Genomic DNA, 18,611 nt, shown 5'->3' on the forward strand with positions numbered 1-18,611 from the left:
TTGAAAGAAGAAAATGTTCCAAATTGCTAAACCTTGGTTTTCCAGACTGCCAATGGCCCACTCCAATGAAGTCAGAAACTTCCTTACTCCAGTCAAGGAGGTGGCATTCGGTTTTCTTTTAAATTGTGGTAAAAGAGATATATCTCTCTCTCACACACACACACACACACACACACACAAATGATTATTTGAATGTACAGTTAAGCAGCATTAAATACATTTATGTCACTGTTGAGTTCACTAGTCTAATTTTCAAAACAACCTTGGATCATGACCTAGGGTCACAGTTTCACAAATGATAGCCACCTCACCCCCACTCATTTTGTCAGAGCAGCTCTTTATTCAAAGATGCTGTCTGTGGGCTTCATTCATGTTTGTCCATTTTCCTCTCTTTGGTGATGAGGAGACACATGAAATCAGTCAGACTGTTGTAGGGATGCAGAATAGGAGTGAGGAGTTCCATCAGGAAGCAGCTCAGGGTACGTGAACATGTTGTGAAACTTGAAGATGAATGAGAGAATCCTCTACCTAGAGCAGTACTGGCGTAGGAGTGTGCTGGGCCTATAACCCAGGTGGTTGTCTCAGATCCATCCCCTGCCAATCCACTCCTGCCTTTAAACAATGGACTCCAAGACACCGATAGAATCTGCTTAGTGGCCCTTTTGACTCATCCATATTCTAAGGAAGACATAAAGTAAGGTATCAGCACTGATACTCAATGAGTTTAGTGGGGTTTCCTGGGGTAGGAAAAGTAGGGGACTAATTTTTGCCCCAGACTGAGGAGTTTTTCACACATCCTCCTGCAATGGGGAGTGGAAAGCACTTTGGCAAGGACTCTGGTTAGGTGGTACCCTGTGCTTCCTATCATGTCCCAGTAGGAGGCGCAGAGTGACTAGTTGTGTCATTTTGGTGGTAGGTTCATCAGTGAGGTCTTGTGGTGACAGCCTGATTCCCTTTTTGTCAAATTGCCCATCAACACCTAGCTCAGTGATTTCACCATTTGATGACCACTACCTGAACCAGTTATTTTATTAAATTAAAGATTATGATATTTTTGGTTTTATCTGTTTTTTCCCTCTATCAATTGATTATAATTCTTTTATACAAAAGAATGTTGTCTCATTTGTTAAAGCTGTTTGGTTATCCTGAAATATAGTTCATACTAGAAAGTAAGGCCAAATGCTGAACTCTGTTCCTTTAACTATATGAATTTTCAAAGGAATTAGTTGGTATTCTGGCATTTTCCAGTAGTGCTTAATGTTTTTTTTTCCTTTCCTCCTTTCTTACCCTCTTTCCTTCTTCTCCCTCCCCACTCTCTCTCTATATATATATATTTTGTCATAACTATTAACAAAACAACCTATTTTAATCAATTATAATTATTTTTCTTATTGATGTTCAAATGATCCTGTCTTAATCCACTGGAAGCCCCTTCTAGCTGGTGCCCTCTCTTTTTGACCCAGTTCCATTAGGCAGGATCTTGTAGGCATATTCTGTACTTTCCCAGCCTAAGCCCTGGATTAGAAATGGCTACATTTCTCTGAGGAGCTCTAGTTCATTTTATTGGGGATTGGTATTTAGGGACCATAATCTGGGATCTGGGGTCCTCATGGCTTCTGGGAAGCCATTACTTTTTGGCCTTTTAAGTGTGCAGAGCTAGGAAATATGTAAATTTAAAAATAGGGGTGGGGATATAGAGAGCTTAAGGCCATGGGTTCAGCCCCCAGCACTGCAAAAAATAATTAAGTCAAATAAAATAAAAATAGGCTGGGAGGAGGAAGGAATGGGAAGTTACTGTTAAACACATAGAGAGTTTCATTTTGGGAGGATAAAAAAGTTCTGGAGGTGGATGGTGGAGATGGCTGCACACAGTGTGAATGTGCTTAATGCCACTTAACTCTCATTTAAACATGGTTAAAATGGTAAATTTCATGTTATATATATTTCACTTCAACAGAAAAACAAAATAATAGCAAAGAAAGGATGAAAATATGAAAACTTTACAGTGGTATTTTAAGTTAATTTTAATATTATACAGACTGTTGAATTCCTGAATTTTATAGTTGTAAACCTATTTTATTGAATTTTGGTCAAAATTGCTTATAATAATAATTGTGTAATGCTAATCATATCTAGTTCTAACTTCTTTCTCTAAGACTGCTCCATTTTGGCCCATGGGCTTCTATAATTTATATTCTGAGTCTTTCCACTGTCTTCTTTTTTGATACAGACTTTGCTACCAGGACTTCCAGGTCCTTCTGGGGAGGTGGTTAAATCCACAACAGGTGTGACCTCCTCATCTACTTCTGGAAGTGGTGACAAGGTCTATGCTTACCAAATGGTCCGAACAGATTCCCGGGAACAGAAACTTGATGCCTTTCTGCAGCCCATGAGCAAGGCCCTGTCCAGTCAGCCCCAGGCCACTATCCCAGGGGATAGGACAGATGGTTCTAGTGGTGAGGCCAGGCAGCAAGATGAGGAGATGATTGAACTTCCATCTCCTGCTGAGGTGGCTGCCAAAAATCAGAGCTTGGAGGAGGATGCAACAAAGGAGGCTTCGGAAACAGTAGAGAAGAGAGCACCCAGTCCCAGCCCAAGCAACCCCAGGTATGGCTTTTTGAGGAAAGTGAAGCTTACCTGTTTGTTCTGTAATAAAACTACCTTCTAAGTTTGGATTTTCACGAACCACTTGCATTTTCTTTTGCCTGACTTGTCCTCTCCCTCCACTGTGGCAGTGCTGTGACTATGTCCACTGTCTGTCTTTGACCATGTGTTCTCTGAGGTACGTTAAACATCTATGGTTTCCAAGTATTAGTTAAAAACACATCAGAAAAAAAGCAGGTGTATCCTTTGTTTTTAGTAAAGCATTATGATAAAGCTTCAACACCAGAGGTTGCTAAAGACAGAAGCCTAAAATAGCTCTTCTATCCTACAAAGCTGCTATCACTCTGTTTAGAAGAAGCCCACTTTCTGAATCCAGTTCACAAAACTCCTGAAGTATATGAGTGAGTGGTAAAAGAGAGCTAGGAAAAAGGGACAGGAATGATACTAGAATAATACTAGATTCATTTTGTTTGAGCATTTCCTGTGTACACTATGCATATTCTCTAAAAACTGTACCTCACTGAAATCTGTGAGGTGGGTATTCCTTTTTTTTTTTTTTTTTTTAATTGTCAATGAACCTTTGTTTTATTTACTTATATTCAGTGCTGAGAATTGAACCCAGTGCCTGACACATGCTGGGCAAGTGCTCTACCACTGAGCCACAACCCCAGCCCCAGTATTCTTTATTTAATATGTATACATGCTGAACCTGGAGCTCAGATAAAGTCATTTGCCCCATACTGCACATTTACGTGGTGGCTGACTACCAAAAGCCATAGCACTAAATGTCCACTTCAACTTGGACAAATTACTTAACTCCAGTTTACTTATTTCTGAGACATCCTATCATGACAGTTTCTAAGGATTTTTTTCTAGACAATATTGAAAGATGCTGGTATGTATCAAACATTTATTGTGTGTTAGATATTTTGTATACATTGTCTCATTTAATGCTCTAAACCCTGCAAAGGAAGTATTGCATTTTATTTTGGAGGAACTAAGTAATATTTACCACAGAACAGTTAAAGCAAAAGTCATTGCATCACTTCTCTGCCAAAAACCTCTCGGTGGTTTCCCATTGCATTGGGCTAAAACCTAAATCCCTGCCTGCCTTCCCTTTAAACCTCCACTTTCCCTCTTCCTCATGCTGCTTTAGCCACATGGCTCATGTGGTTAATCTGAATTGACTGAGCTTCTTACCCTCTAGTTGCACTTGCTGTTCCCTTAACCTAGAAGGCACTGACTTCTTGCCACTCAGGTCTCATGTCAAGTGTCCCCTCTTGCCAGAGGCCTTCTTTGTTCATTTAGACTAAAGCTTCCTTTCCTCTCACCTTCCCATCATTTTAGTATGTTTCCTTGTTTTATTTTCTTCCTAGCATTTATTGCTACTAAAAACAATCTTTTTATTTTTTCTATTGTCTTTTGACTCTCCCACTGGAAAGTAAGCATCAGGAGGGCAGGTACTGTGTCTGCTATGTTTGTTGCTGTTTGTAATTAGTATATAACAGTGTCAGATAGATGGATGGGTATATGGCGGAATGAATGAATCAGGCTTGACAAGATCAGTTCACTTGCTCAGAACCCTATGGCTTTATGGGCCAAGCTAGATTCCAAATCCTGGTTACATAGCCTGCTGCTAGGATCTAAGGATTGTCAGATAAGGAGTGTACTAGAGAGTAGACATCTTGGAAAGGCCTACCACCAGTAGGGATCTCTCTGCAGCTGTGTAGAAGCTGCTCTCTTTTCCAAAATGCAACATGAAAAACTTGGCTAAGTCCAAAAATTAAAAGGAAAAGCAATGACCTGTTTCCTTTTTTCATTGCAGAAAAAGACATCGGGAAGACTCCGATGTGGAAATGATAGAAAGTGATTCCCGGAAGGAAATGACCGCAGCCTGTATGCCCCGGAGAAGGATCATTAACCTCACTAGTGTTTTGAGTCTGCAGGAAGAAATTAATGAGCGGGGACATGAGAGTACGTAAGTGCTGAAATCTGCCTGCTAACATTAATAGGTTTGAGAAATGCAGAAAGCATATATGTTGTCAGGGTACCCACTGCATGTACTGGGCAAACCTCTCTTCCCTCCCTTAAAGACACTTTTCAGAAGAAGAGAAGGGGGGAAATAGTTGGTTTGTTTTAATTAGAATTAATCGGTTATCTCATTAAACCATAGGAGTCAGAGTAGAGCAGTCATTTCAGCAATTTCTAGTTTGTTTTTGTTACTGTTTTTAGTTAAAAGCAGTTTGACAGTCAGCAAAATTCTTATCCTGTAGCCTGAATGGGATATGCTGTTGCTGAAAGTTCATAGGCTTTGGAGGTTCCTGGCACAACCACTTCTACCATGTGACCTCATACTTGGGACTTGACCTTTCTATGCCTTGGTTTTTCCTCATCTATAAAGTGAGATTAATTTTACCCTGTAAGATCATTGTGCTGATTAGAGATTAAATATAAATAAAATACTTATTATAGTATAAGGAGTCAGTAGATATTTTTATAACTTGAAGAGAAAGTAATAAACTATTATCATCTTCCTCAGAAATAGCTTTTGAGAATACCAAAGTATAGAACTCCATCTTGGTCCCTATTACTTCAAAACTAACTTAATGGTTATAGGAATTAAAAGTGGGGGCTGATCCAGGGATTGGAGTGAGTAACAGCAAACTGGCCTTCACATCATCCTGACCCCACCATCTGAGACAAGAACACCCCAAGTACAGGCTTTATTGAGCAGTGTTCCAGGTGGCAACTGTGCACTTGCATCTGCATAAAATTTAACCATGACCTTTTCATTTTTCATCTACTATATATTCTTGATTTAAATAAATTTCAACACTATTTTTCAATGTATTTTAAAATATGAACATCTGGATTAATTTTTAAAAGGAATGAATAGCTAAGGAGCAAGTTGGTACTTTCCCACTAATCCTTAACCTTTTGAAACAGTTGCTGTGACTCAGCTGCCTCTTAAGGTTTTCCTAGGCTTAGTCACCACTTAGCTGATCTAATTTAGGAAGGCCTCAACTTGCCTTTCCCTGTTCATTCTCTTTTCTTAGCACTCTGGACCTTTGTTTACGTGTAGGAAGAGATACATAGGGTGTCTCTACACTTGGGCAGGGTAAAAACTTCCTATGACTGACTTTTTGCCATTTGTATGGAAATGATTGCCATTTGGATTCTAATTGTTATTTCCATGAAGATTTGCTCCAGTTGCTCTTTCCCCTGTTATTAGCTTTCAAGCTGGGAGCTCTTAAAACAATTTTTAGTAACGTAATGCAACTTGTTACTTGATTTATTTAGCAGTCCTCTTCACAACAGTCTTAGTTGACAGAGTCTCTCAGACTTGGAATTTACTGAGTTTGTCTCCCTCATGCAAAGACTATTAAAGATCATTTCAATAAATGTTTTAATAGTGTCGGACTGCTTCAGTGCAATATAATACCACCCTATCTCAAGCATGGTCAGGTTTGGAGTCTTGCTGAAGCCAAGATGATAAATCTACATGGTATAAAATTATACACACACATTATCTCATTTAATTCTCAAATACTTTTATGAGGGAGGCAGAGCAGGTGTTGTCATCTCCTGTTTTTTTGGCAGCAGGTACCGGGGATTGAACTCATGGGCACTCTACCACTGAGCTGCATCCCCAGCCCTATTTTTGTATTTTATTTAGAGACAGAGTCTCACTGAGTTGCTTAGTGCCTTGCTTTTGCTGAGGCTGGTTTTGAACTCACCATCCTCCTGTCTTAGCTTCCTGAGCCACTGGGATCACAGGTGTGCACCACCACACTCGGCTCCTGTTTTAATGACAGAGAAATAGAAGAGGAAGAGGATAAACTAGTTGGAACAGCCCAATGATCCAAAACTGTCTGAGAGTCAGGTGTGACAGTGTATGCCTATAATCCCAGCTACTTGGGGGCTGAGGCAGGAGGATTGCTTGAGTCTAGGAGTTCTAGGCCATCCAGGGCACCACTGTGGGCACCTGTCTTGAGGGGAAAAAAGGCCCAGGTACTTACCTTGTAGATGGTGGGTTGTTGCTTGCCTTGGCAGTTACCCAGGAAGTCTCACCCAGTATTTAATTGCAAAACCAGGTTATTGGCTTGTACAGGACAAGCACACCCTGTGATTCTGACACCATAGGGCAAGGCCAGTATTTTCAGACATGGGAGGTCTGTAGCATGTAGGGTCTCACAGCAGGAGTAGCTGTAATATGGGAAGTGGGGTGAGCAAAGCTAGAACTCTTATGAAGCGCCTGCCAGCTACACCTTTCATTGGCCAGGCAGAAATTCACTCAGCTATTAGGGCTTTGTTGTGCTGCTCTGTAAAATGTGCCACTATGACAGGCCTTACTGGGCTGTTGTGAATACCTGAGATACTGTGTGCATGCTTTGGAAGCTCCAAGGCACTGTTCCAGGCATCTCATTTATACCTACAGGGGAAAACTGGCTGTCTTTGAGTGGAATGCTGCACCAGGATTTCTCTGAGGGTCACTGACCTTATGATCCTGTTTGAAGAGATAAGAGCTGCTTTTCTCAAGACAACCTTCTGAACTCCAGTTGGCTGTTTCATCATTCATGTTGCCCGGCATGGTGCCTGGCATGTAGACTCAGGAGATACTTGCTATAGGAGAGGTCAAGTGGTTGAGAGGAACAGCTGGGAGGTGAAGACCTAGGATCTGCTCTAGAGAGGTATCCAAGTTGAACACTCAGACAAGTTTCTTAAGCCTGGTGGGTTTACCCATCCGTGGTGAGCACATGTTCAGTTAACAAATGAGGTTAATTTTGGAAGGCCCAGTATCCAGTCAGGTGTTCCATGACATTAGGGATTAGTAATGATTGGATTTATTGCTAGTCCCATAATTTTGATCTAATTAAATGGGGATAATGAATGTCATAGCTGTTTGGTTTTGGTTTGGGGTTTTGTTTTGTTTTGTTTTTGCCCCAAGACAACCACGATTTTATTTTCTTGGTCCTTGTGAATAGACTCAGGTCTAAATATATATACTCTTAACATGGTTTGTCACAGTTGACAGTTTCTTTTGGTATATGAAATCAGTCCAGCAAGCATTTGTCGTGTATCTTCTCTATAAAATTCTTTGTGCCAAGCTCAGAGGTAGAGGATGAGATGAATAGGCCATGAACACTGCCTTCTAGAATACCATGGTATTGTGTGGGGATTGTTTAGTAAATAATTGGCTACCATTGCTATAGAATGAAAGAAATTCTGTGGTAGAGAGAAGGGCAGTTCAGCAGGAATTCACAGTCAGAGCTCCCCAGAGGGCTGGGTAGGCCAGTTGATCATCTCAGAGGTCCTGGCACACAGGGCTCTAGAAGGCAGCAGCAGGGCACTAGCCTTCACCTGCAGATGGACATCAGAAACTAAAGAACTGGTTCCTTTCTTCTGGTGCTTGCTCCTGGGCCCTTCCTTAGGCTTGGTTTTACTTGCTGGCCTCAGTTGTGAATCAGATGTGCATGCAGTTTGGCTTTAAAGCCCAGAAGGGTTTTGTCCCATGTTGCTCTTTGCAAAATAGCGGGAAAATAACACTGGTGGACTTCTAGGGTTGTGGGGAGTTTAGAGTAGGAATGACCTAGAGATGCTGTGACAAGCTGTGAAGAGGCCCAGGGAAGCAGAGCCCTGTGCATGGTGAACACATGCTGCCCTTCCCTGCCCTGCTGGTGGGGCTGCGTGTCAGCAGCTATGGGTGCAGCAGAGCGGGCCATGAATATTCTGCACAGAAAAATCTCTGACCCATTTTTAGTAGATTACGCTGCTTTCTCTTTCCTCCAGTGCCTCATTATTCAAGATTATTTAATGTTCTCCAGCTTTTAAAATAATCATTCTCCGCCCACGCAGAACATCCTGTAGAGACATTGAATTTTCAGTGGGAACAGAGGGAAACACTTATTCTAAAAATGAATGTCTGTTTTTATGGGGGTGGAGGGGTCATCACAGAACTTATATAACACTATGAAAATTTTCTTGTGATGGCCAAGCTTAAAGAAAAAATATAGTAAAAATACAACATATAGGCCTGTTGCTGAGCCTAGATCTTTGCCCTGTTTTCTCCCTTCTTCCTTTTTGGTGGAGATTGATGTCTTTCATTAAAAATAATAACTCGTGGACTGGGAAGATTGGCACACACCTATAATCTCAACTATTTGGGAGACTAAGGCAGGAGAATTTAAAGTTTGAGGCCAGCCTGGGCAACTTAGTAAGAGCTTGACTCAAAATTTAAAAAGGCCTTAGAGGTGTATCTCAGTGGTGGAATGCTTGCCCAGCATGCACTAGGCCCTGTGCTCTATCTCAGCACTGCCAAGATAATAATAATACACACACACACACGCACACACACGCACACACGCATGCACACTAGCATATCCAAAATCATATTACAAAATAATGTAGCATCTACAGAGAAACAAATACCCTTAGAAATAACTGTTGTCCCAAATTGTGCAATTATTTCCTTTCATTTTATTATATTTTTACCACCTATGTTTGTATTCCTTAAAAAACTATTCAGTTGTGAACATACACAGGCATATTATGTTCCTAAAATTCATCCATTTGTTACATACAGCTCTGGTTTACTTTTTCTGTATAATGGATTCTACCTCATGAATATGCATTCATTCGTTCTGTGGAAGGACATTTGAAAGATTCGTATGGCTTCAGTCCCTGGCTGCTCAAATCTTACCCAGCTTCCCCCCCCATGAGTTGATCAGTGGCTTGGTACACTGATTGGGAAGCTCTGCTCTAAGGTGTTTACTTATAAGAGTTTCTGCTGGGTCATAAAATGACAAACTATTTTCTAATTTTCCTTTATACTCCCATCAACAATGTACAGAAGTATATTTGTACCCAAGGAGTATTCTCTCCAATATTTGATGCGGTCAGACTTTTTACCAGTTTGGTAATCATGAAACAGTAATCTGATGATGGTTTTTGTTTGCATTTCATTGGTGACTAGTAAAGCTCAGTTAAATGTATTTCCTCTAATGCTAAGTGCCTCTCCAAGTTTTATGCCCATTTTTCTGTTGGTTTTTTTTTATCTTTTCTGATTTTAGTAGCTCTTTATATATATATTCTAGGTAGTAATCAGTTATGTGAAAATACCTTCAGTTTAGGACTTATCCAGGAACTTCTTTTTATGAACACTCGTTTCATCTCAATTTTGTGTGTACTGCAGTGGTTTCCTATTAGAATTCCCATTTCAAACCATTCTTAAGACTTTTGTCCTCCTTTCTCACTCTAAAAGTTTGTGATTCCTGAGGTTCATCTAGAATCTTTGTATAAAATTGACTTCAGAGCTCTCATTCTTTCTCTGGGTTCCTGCTTTGTCTTTGATTAAACCTTGAGTATTCCTTAATCTTTTAGCAATTCCTCATTACTTTTAAAAAATATTTTTATTAGTTGTTGATAGATCTTTATTTATTCATATGCAGTGCTGAGAATCAAATCCAGTGCCTCACACATGGTAGGCAAGCACTCTACCACTGAGCCACAACACCAGCTCCCTCATTGCATTTTAAAAGATGAGTCTATAAATTCCTCATGTGTGTGTGTTTTCAGCAGGAGGTTCAGTCATGGCATGTTTATCTGTTTGGTGTGTTTAGTGCTGGTTCTTGGTACCTTGGAGTATGAAGAAGTGTTGGTAGGATTTCATTACTTACCTGTTTTACATTTCTCTTTTTTGTTTTCCAGCTCTCCGAGAGATGCTACATAACCACTCTTTTGTGGGCTGCGTAAACCCTCAGTGGGCCCTGGCACAGCATCAGACCAAGTTATACCTCCTCAATACCACCAAACTTAGGTAAGTTAATGAGCATATATAAAAAGTAGAGCCACTTGGGTGGGGTTGTGGCTCAGTGGCAGAGTACATGCCTCGCACATGTGAGGCCCTGGGTTCAATCCTTAGCATCACATAAAAATATATAAAGATATTGTGTCCATGTATAACTAAAAACATATTTAAAAAATTAAAAAGTAGAGCCACTAGATGAATGGTCCAGGGTGTAAAGCTGGGGAGGGCTGTTTGAGGTGGTTGGAAAGGTTTGGGAATCGGCAATTATGATTCCAAATCCATGTTTAACCATTTCCCATTCTGTGAGCCAGTTACTTTCCTAAACTATGTCTCATCTGTAAATTAGGATATTACTATTAGGATATTACTATCAACCTCCTGCTTGAAGGATTTTTTGTGAGGAAAATAACCCGGGAAGCCTAGTCCTCACAATGGGCTTAGTGCTCAGTGTTGAACTGAGTTAGTTCAATGTTGTTGGCTGTGAACCAGATATTGAGGAATTGGTGCTAGTAGACAATTCTGGTATTACTGTGTGCAACAGGGTACTGTGGGGGAGGCAAGAAGATCTTCTGCCATCTGGCTTTGGGGATGTACCAAAGGCATACTGTAACCGCCAAAAAAGCCAGGGGGTATTGATCAGCACAGGAAGATGGACCTCAACAGGGCCATTTGCCTAGCAGCATTTCTATTGATGGTTTCCTGGGACTTTGGTCAATGAGCTGTTGTCTAGAACCATTGCTAAATATGTTCTCAAATAGGTAATAGACATGGGATGCTGCTGCTACCTTACATATATTAAACACCATTCACTAACTGTGGAACTACCCCTTTCCAAAACCTGCTGTGTGGCTTCAAGTGGTTCTCAGCCATGTTGAGTGCAACAGCCAGTATACATTGCTTAGAGTTGGCACATGACATAAAATCTTGTTTCCATCTTTTACTGAGTAACTGCCCCAGTCCAGAAATATACCATTGCCTCCATAGCTCAGATATTTAGAACTCCTTCCTAGGCTTGGAAACCTTTTTGGTGCAGCTCTTTTCCAGTTCCATTGACTTCTTTGAGAATCCTTGGGTTTGTATAGTGAGCTGCCATTTACTAATTTGTTGGTAATTCTACTTTGCTTGCTCTTTCCTTTGTGGCATATCTAAGTACATAACTTTCAAGGCTTCAAATCACACTTGCATTCAGGTTCTTTCAAGTCACAGATAGAAATCCAGGCCAGTTCCAGAATTGCAGCTACAGTTTGAGCATCCCTAATCCAAAAGCCAAAATTCTCCAAAGTCTGACACTTTTTGAGTGCCAGCATAATATTACAAGTGGAAAATTCTGCACTGTGAAACTTTGTTTCATGCACAAAATTCTTAAAAATATTGTATAAGATTACTTTCAGGATATATGTATAAGGTGTAAAACATAAATGGATTTTGTGTTTAGACATATCTCATTATGTATACGCAAACATTCCAAAATTTGGAAAAAGTTCAGAATACTTCTGGTCCTAAACATTTTGGATAAGGGATACCAACTTGTATTAATAAATGTGAATGGCTTCCAGTAAGAAGATAAAAGTCACAAGGAGAGAACTGGGTTCAGTCTAATATCTAGATTCACCTCCTTCCTTTGTCACTTTATTAAGTGACATGGGACACATTAGTTACTCACTTGATGCCTCAGTTTCCCCACTATAATGCAGGTATAGAGGATTCTTTGTCTGCTTTGACTGATAATGAAGTCTTTCAGCAAGATCTCCAAGGTTCAGTTGTTTTAAGAACTGTAAAGGGCAGATCTATAGTAACCAAAACAGCATGATATTGGCATCAAAATAGACATGAAGACCAATGGAGTAGAATAGAAGAGAGAGACAAACCTATAGAGATGCAGGTATCTGATTCTTAACAAAGGTGCCAAAAGCATATGCTGGAGAAAAGAGCCTTTTTTTTTTTTTTTTTTTAATTTTTTTGTAGTTGTAGTGGATAGAATGCCTTTATTTTATTTGTTGATTTTTATGTGGTGCTGAGGATCAAACCCAGTGCCTCATGCATGCGAAGCAAGTGCCCTGCCACTGAGCTACAGCCCCAGCCCAAAAAAAGACCATTAAAAAAAAAAAAGGTTGATGGAAAAACTGGATATCCACATGCAGAGGAATGACGCTATACAGCCCTCTCTCTTACCCTGCAAAAATTCAAATCAAGGGATCAAAGATGACCAGAAACTTTGCAACTACTGGAAGAAAACATAGGGTCAACACCAGTTTCCTTACTGAGACCCCAAAAACTCAAGAAATAAAATGGGACAACATCAAATTAAAAAGTTTTGAACAATTAAGAATGTGAAGAGAGGTCCTATAGAATGGGAAAAAAATCTTTGCTAGCTACTCCTCTGACAGGTGATTAATGTTCAGAATACATAAAGAACTCAAAAAGCTTAACATCCAAAAAAAAATAATAACCCAATCAATAAATGGGCAAAAGAACTAGCAAAACAAAACAAAACAATGTAGTAAATAAATGGGCAAAAGAAATTTCAAAAAAGAAGTAGTATAAATGACCAAAAAATACATGAAAAAATGTTCAACAATTGCTAGCAGTTGGGGAAATGGAAATCAAAACTACACTGAGATTTCATCTCAATCCAGTGAGAATGGCAATCTTCAAGAATACAAATAATAATAAATATTAGAATGTGGGGGAAAGGTAACTGGGACTGCTAATTAGTATAACCACTCTGGAAAGCAGTAGGTGCTTCCTTAAGACTAGCCACATCAACAAAAGAATTAAAATCAGCATACTATCAAAATACAGGTACATCAGTATTTATAGTATGAAATTCACAATTATAGCATTTGCTGGTAAAGAGAACTGGAAAACATCTTGCCAAGTGAAATAAGAAGAAAATCAAGAAAAACAGAAAATCAAGGGTTGGATCATATGGAAGCTAGGGCAAAAGAAGGGGAAAAAATGGAAGGCGAGGATTGGATATTATAAATATATAGGGAAGACCAGTGGAGTGGAAGGAGATGGAGAGGGAGGAGGGAAAGGAAAGGGGAGGAAATACAGGGCAATTTTGACAAGATTATGCGGTGTACATGTATAAATATACCACAGCGAATTCTACCTTTATGTATATCTATAAAGCACCAATTAAAAATAAATAAATGAGTGGAAGGAAGTCCAGTAGAGGAAAGAGAATGGGGGGGGGGGATGAAGGGAAGGGAAAGGGGGGACACTGGAAACTGAAACAGAGTAAATCAAATTCCATGCATGTATGTTTATGTCGAAAAACCTATTTGTTATGTATAACTATAATGCACGAATAAAAGCACAAAAAAGAACTAGAAAGTATCATATAAATGTGACATTTATTCCAAGTCTTTGTTTCTGTAAATAATTCAGTATGTTCTATATTTAACAGCTGCTCTTGGATTGTTGCCAGCCAGTGCACCATCCTAAGCCATATATCAGTGTAGTATAATTCTGCCTTATATCCTCTTTCAATTACTTAGGAAGATTCCCTGTCTTGCCTATACATTCCATGTAATTTTTTCCTATGTAATTTTTGATGTTGAGTTGTCAAAAAGTTGTTATAGGATTCTTTGTTAAGTGGGAAAGGCAAACAAAAAACTTAAATTTCACTACAGGATGTCAGAAATCTTTTATAGCACCCTAAGGCTGGGAACAGCATGGGTGATAGCAAGCCAGACATAGTAAGCTGGACATAGAAAATATTCTGTTAAATTAATCCCTGCCTGTGGAGGCTGGCTACCCAATGCCTTGGTAGAACAAATGTTGGTACTCCCAGCTCTTTGAAGGAAGAAGAAATCTTGTTAGACTGTAAACCAGATTCCACAGCCAGGCAGAACCATCTCTGTCCATGTTTCAGAGGTTACTTCTCCCATTTTGTGCCCACTGTTCAGCCCACAAGCATGGATTCAGCTCTTCATTAAAATTACTTCATTTTTGTTTTCAGTGAAGAACTGTTCTACCAGATACTCATTTATGATTTTGCCAATTTTGGTGTTCTGAAGTTATCGGTAAGTTTATATTCTCATTTCTGGAACTTAAACAGCTGGTCATTTCTGAAAATAGGAGCTCTACACAAATATCTTCTTTGTAGTATATTAAATTTTTCTAAATATGCATAGGATAGTTTGTGTATTGTATCATTTGCTATATAGGAAGTATCTAATTGCCATAAGATGTTTTTTAGCCAAATAGTCATTTAGTGGCCAACTTGAACAAATGTTTATTATAATAGAAATTAATACATATCTATTTAAGAAAGCTTGGAAAGAGATGAAAATAAATATTTTATAAAACTAGTTAATACACAACCCCAACAATTAATTTTAGTCCATTTCTTCCAAGACTTTCAGTACCTAATTTTAATTCAGAGTTAAAACCATACTACCCATCCAGGTAGCTTTCTTTTTCGTTTGACATACTCTATGAAAAACCCTGCTGAGATTTTGATTAGGGTATGTTAAATATATAGTTTAACTTGGGGAGAAAATATTCTGTTAAATTAATCCCTTAATATTTCATATTTTTAATGCTGTGATAAATGGTGATTCAAATCTATCAGATTTTATACATAAATGATCATGTCATCAAAGAATAAGAAGTTTCCTTCCTATCCAGTCTGGATGCCTTTTCTCTTTCTCTTGACTGATGGCACTGGCTAGAATGTCCAGAACAAAGTTGAGTAGAAGTACTGTTATCTATGGTTTGGGTATCAGGGTATGCTGATCCCATACTATCCTCTCCTTTGATAAATATCCTCTCATTTTCTATTTTCTGAAAGGGTTTTTATAGAGTTTCTTCCTTAATGTTTGATAGAATTCATGAGTAATTTCATCTGGGCCTGGAGAATTTGTTTATGAGAAAATTTTAAACTATAAACTTAATTTCTTTACTGGATAAGGAGCTATTCAAATTACCTGTTTCTTCTTGGGTAACACTGGGCATTTTGTTCCTTTAACCTGTTTTTTCCAAATGTATTGGCCTAAAGTTGTTCGTAATATTACTTATTCTTTTAATATCTATAGATCTGTAGTGATATAACTACTCTCAATCCTAATATTGATAATTTGTCTTCTTTTTTAGCTTGATTAATCTACTTAAAGGTTTGTTGATTTATTGATCATATCATAAGAACTAACTTTGGTTTTATCCCTTTCTCTTGCTTTTTGTGTTCTATTTCATTGATATGTGCTCTGACCTTTATTTTTTTTTCTGCTTATTTTGTTTTGTCTTCTATATTATATTCCTTAAGGTAGAAGCTGAGGTCACTAATTTGAGAGCTTTTTTCTTTGCTATAGATGTAAAATACTATAAATTTTCCCTAAAAACTGCATTAGCACAAATTTTGATATTTTTGTCATTTTCATTCAGAACAGAATTCTTTCTAATTTTCTTTTTTATTTGTTCTTTGACCTTAGAATTGTGTCATGTAGTTTCTAATCTCTTGGGGATTTTTCAGAGATTTGTTACTGATTTTTAACTGAATTCCGTTTGGTCAGAGAACACATGTGAATTCTTATACATTTATTGAGATTTATGTCATGGCCCAGAATATGGTCTTTGTTGGTAAATACCCTGTTTGTACTTAACAGAATTAGTCTTCTGATCTTGTTGAGTTCGTTCTATAATATCAGATGTATCAAATTGATATTTATGCTTAAGTCTTCAATATCCTTGCCAATCTTCTATTTTTTCTATTAGTTATTGAGAAATAGGCATTGAAACTTCAAGCTATAAATACAAATTTATCTATTTCTCTTTGCAGTTATCTTAGTTTTTTCCTTTAAATAATTTAAAGCACTGTTATTAGGTACTAAAGTGTTTAAAGTTGTTACATCCTTTTTTTAATCCTATTATTATGAAAAAATAACATCAAAATAATAGTAACGACATCAGAAGGGAAAAAACGGAGAATAGCTTTATGTATCTCCTTTTTGACCATAGATTGCCATCCTCTTCCCCACCAGATAGATGATTTACCTGAAATGTTGCTCTATTTGATTTATTCTCCCTCCTCCCTGATTTGGTTATGGGTGAATCAGTGTAAAGAAATTATCTGCTTAGTAGTTTTCTAGAACTGTGTTAGTTGAATTCCTAGGGCTACATAAAAGAAAAGTACCTGCTGGTAGCTTCAGCCCTCCTGCTGTTCAGCAGGCCTCTTGTCTATCACAGCCTGTCTGTTGAAACACCCATTGACAAAGAGGAAAGAGGTTTTGTGTGGACTCTTCAGGCACTTCCTTGGAGGGAAATGGGGAATGTTAACATTTGTGGTATCTCACCTGCTCTTCTGGCAGTGGTTTGGTGGGAATTTGGGCTTTGTAATTTGATGTCCTTTTAATGCTTGCTCCTTGATGTTCTCACTCCTTCCTAGGAGCCAGCACCACTCTTTGACCTTGCCATGCTTGCCTTAGACAGTCCTGAGAGTGGCTGGACGGAGGAAGATGGCCCCAAAGAAGGACTTGCAGAATATATTGTTGAGTTTCTGAAGAAGAAGGCTGAGATGCTTGCAGACTATTTCTCTCTGGAAATTGATATGGTATGATGGCCATTCGTTGTATACAGCCCCTGCCATATTCTTCAGATTCCTAGATCAAGATGAAAAGTCTGGGCTCCCCCTCAGAAGCAGCATGTGACAGAAATGAAATCTTCTTTGTTCCCTGTTTGCATTTCTTGGATATACAACTGTTTATGCCACTCCTGTTCTCATGGTAAAGGATCCAGACAGGAGGAAGAGCTGAATTCCATGCCCTGCAGGCTTCAATACATGAGATTATGCCACTTGCTTCTGTTTCTTTCTCTTACCTCTTAATCTTAGGGAGTTTCTGTCTCGATGTGTTGATTAGTGAGCAGAGCCAAATAAAAGGTTGTTTTGCTGTACACTGGGACCAAAAGCTTTTTAACTGCTTGGATCTTCCTCCCATGCCCAGTCCAGTCAAGTAACCAGAAACCTTTGAGGATGAGAACTGGGGAAGCACTAATGAAATTTGTTTATACTTTGTTTAAATAAGTTTGTTAAATATTGTCCCCTTTTCTGTCCTTTTTCCCACAAGCAGGAAGGGAACCTGATTGGATTACCCCTTCTAATTGACAGTTATGTGCCCCCCTTGGAGGGATTGCCTATCTTCATCCTTCGATTAGCTACAGAGGTGAGTGATAAGCAGGTACTAAGCATATGGGTACATGCATGGATTCTGGGTAAAGGGGGCATGTGACCGCACCTTCGTTTGGAACTGTCAAGATGACAAGGGTAGAACAGCATGAAGATTCCATCAGCCACACCAATATTTGTCCCCAGCCATACTTATCAGTTAACTATTTCAATGCCTAAGAGTCACATTTTTTAGCTATAAGTAGTTCATGATCCCCATTTACAAATGAAATTATTTAAAGCATGTACCTATCCTAAGTTTTTTAATTCTTTCAACCAGGTGAATTGGGATGAAGAAAAGGAATGTTTTGAAAGCTTAAGTAAAGAATGTGCTATGTTTTATTCCATCCGGAAGCAGTACATATCGGAGGAGTCGACCCTCTCAGGCCAACAGGTACTGTGGCCTAGCACACTAGCACTCCAGGACAGGGACGGGCCCTTATACAACCTTTAAGAGATGAAACTTGCCCATCTCTAAAATCTTGAGTTCTCATATATCTAACAGGGTATGTTCTCCCGTATCAAACACAGTGGTCAGCTTTATTTACGAGTTTTTTTTTTCCTTCTGCTGCTCTAGAACTTAGACCTCTAGAATGATCTCAGAAACTGTCCACTGTAGAAGCACAAGCCATCACATTGAGACAGATTGTCCGAGGCTGGTGGGTCCCTGAGTCCCATTGTCAGCCCAAGTCCTCAGATTCTGGATGTGTTCCTGGTCACCCTTTATTTCTGCCATGTCTACTGCTGCACAGCCAGGAAATAAGACTCTGGAATTCCACTTATAGGTCAATCTGACACAAATAACAACCAGTCAGATAATAATCCCTTTCAATCAGCAAGTATTTCGGGGGAGTGGGGGTCAGAGGAGTGGAAGTAGTACACAAATTAAAGGATAGCCATTTTACTGCATAGCCATCTTAGTGATTGTTCATGGTCACCCTGAGATGAAGTGGTCTGCGTGCTTCACAGGTCAGAAAGCTGCAGGACAGTTGGCATACTCAGGGATCCCCAGTGCCTTATAGGTGTAGGAGA

The 18,611-nt window shown here is 39.0% G+C and overlaps 1 protein-coding gene across 1 annotated transcript in view; it reads left to right on the forward strand.

The window, feature by feature from the left end:
- Positions 1-18,611, forward strand: part of Mlh1 (mutL homolog 1) — a 44,293-nt gene that overhangs the window by 24,787 nt on the left and 895 nt on the right. Inside the window, exons 12-18 of the mRNA XM_027932491.2 lie at positions 2,231-2,607; positions 4,430-4,578; positions 10,312-10,420; positions 14,379-14,442; positions 16,803-16,967; positions 17,485-17,577; positions 17,860-17,973. Of these exons, the coding sequence (XP_027788292.2) occupies positions 2,231-2,607; positions 4,430-4,578; positions 10,312-10,420; positions 14,379-14,442; positions 16,803-16,967; positions 17,485-17,577; positions 17,860-17,973 (1,071 nt within the window). The remainder of the gene's footprint in view (positions 1-2,230; positions 2,608-4,429; positions 4,579-10,311; positions 10,421-14,378; positions 14,443-16,802; positions 16,968-17,484; positions 17,578-17,859; positions 17,974-18,611) is intronic.

This window comes from Marmota flaviventris, chromosome 1 (genome assembly GCF_047511675.1).
Source record: "Marmota flaviventris isolate mMarFla1 chromosome 1, mMarFla1.hap1, whole genome shotgun sequence".
Taxonomy (NCBI): Eukaryota; Metazoa; Chordata; class Mammalia; order Rodentia; family Sciuridae; genus Marmota; species Marmota flaviventris.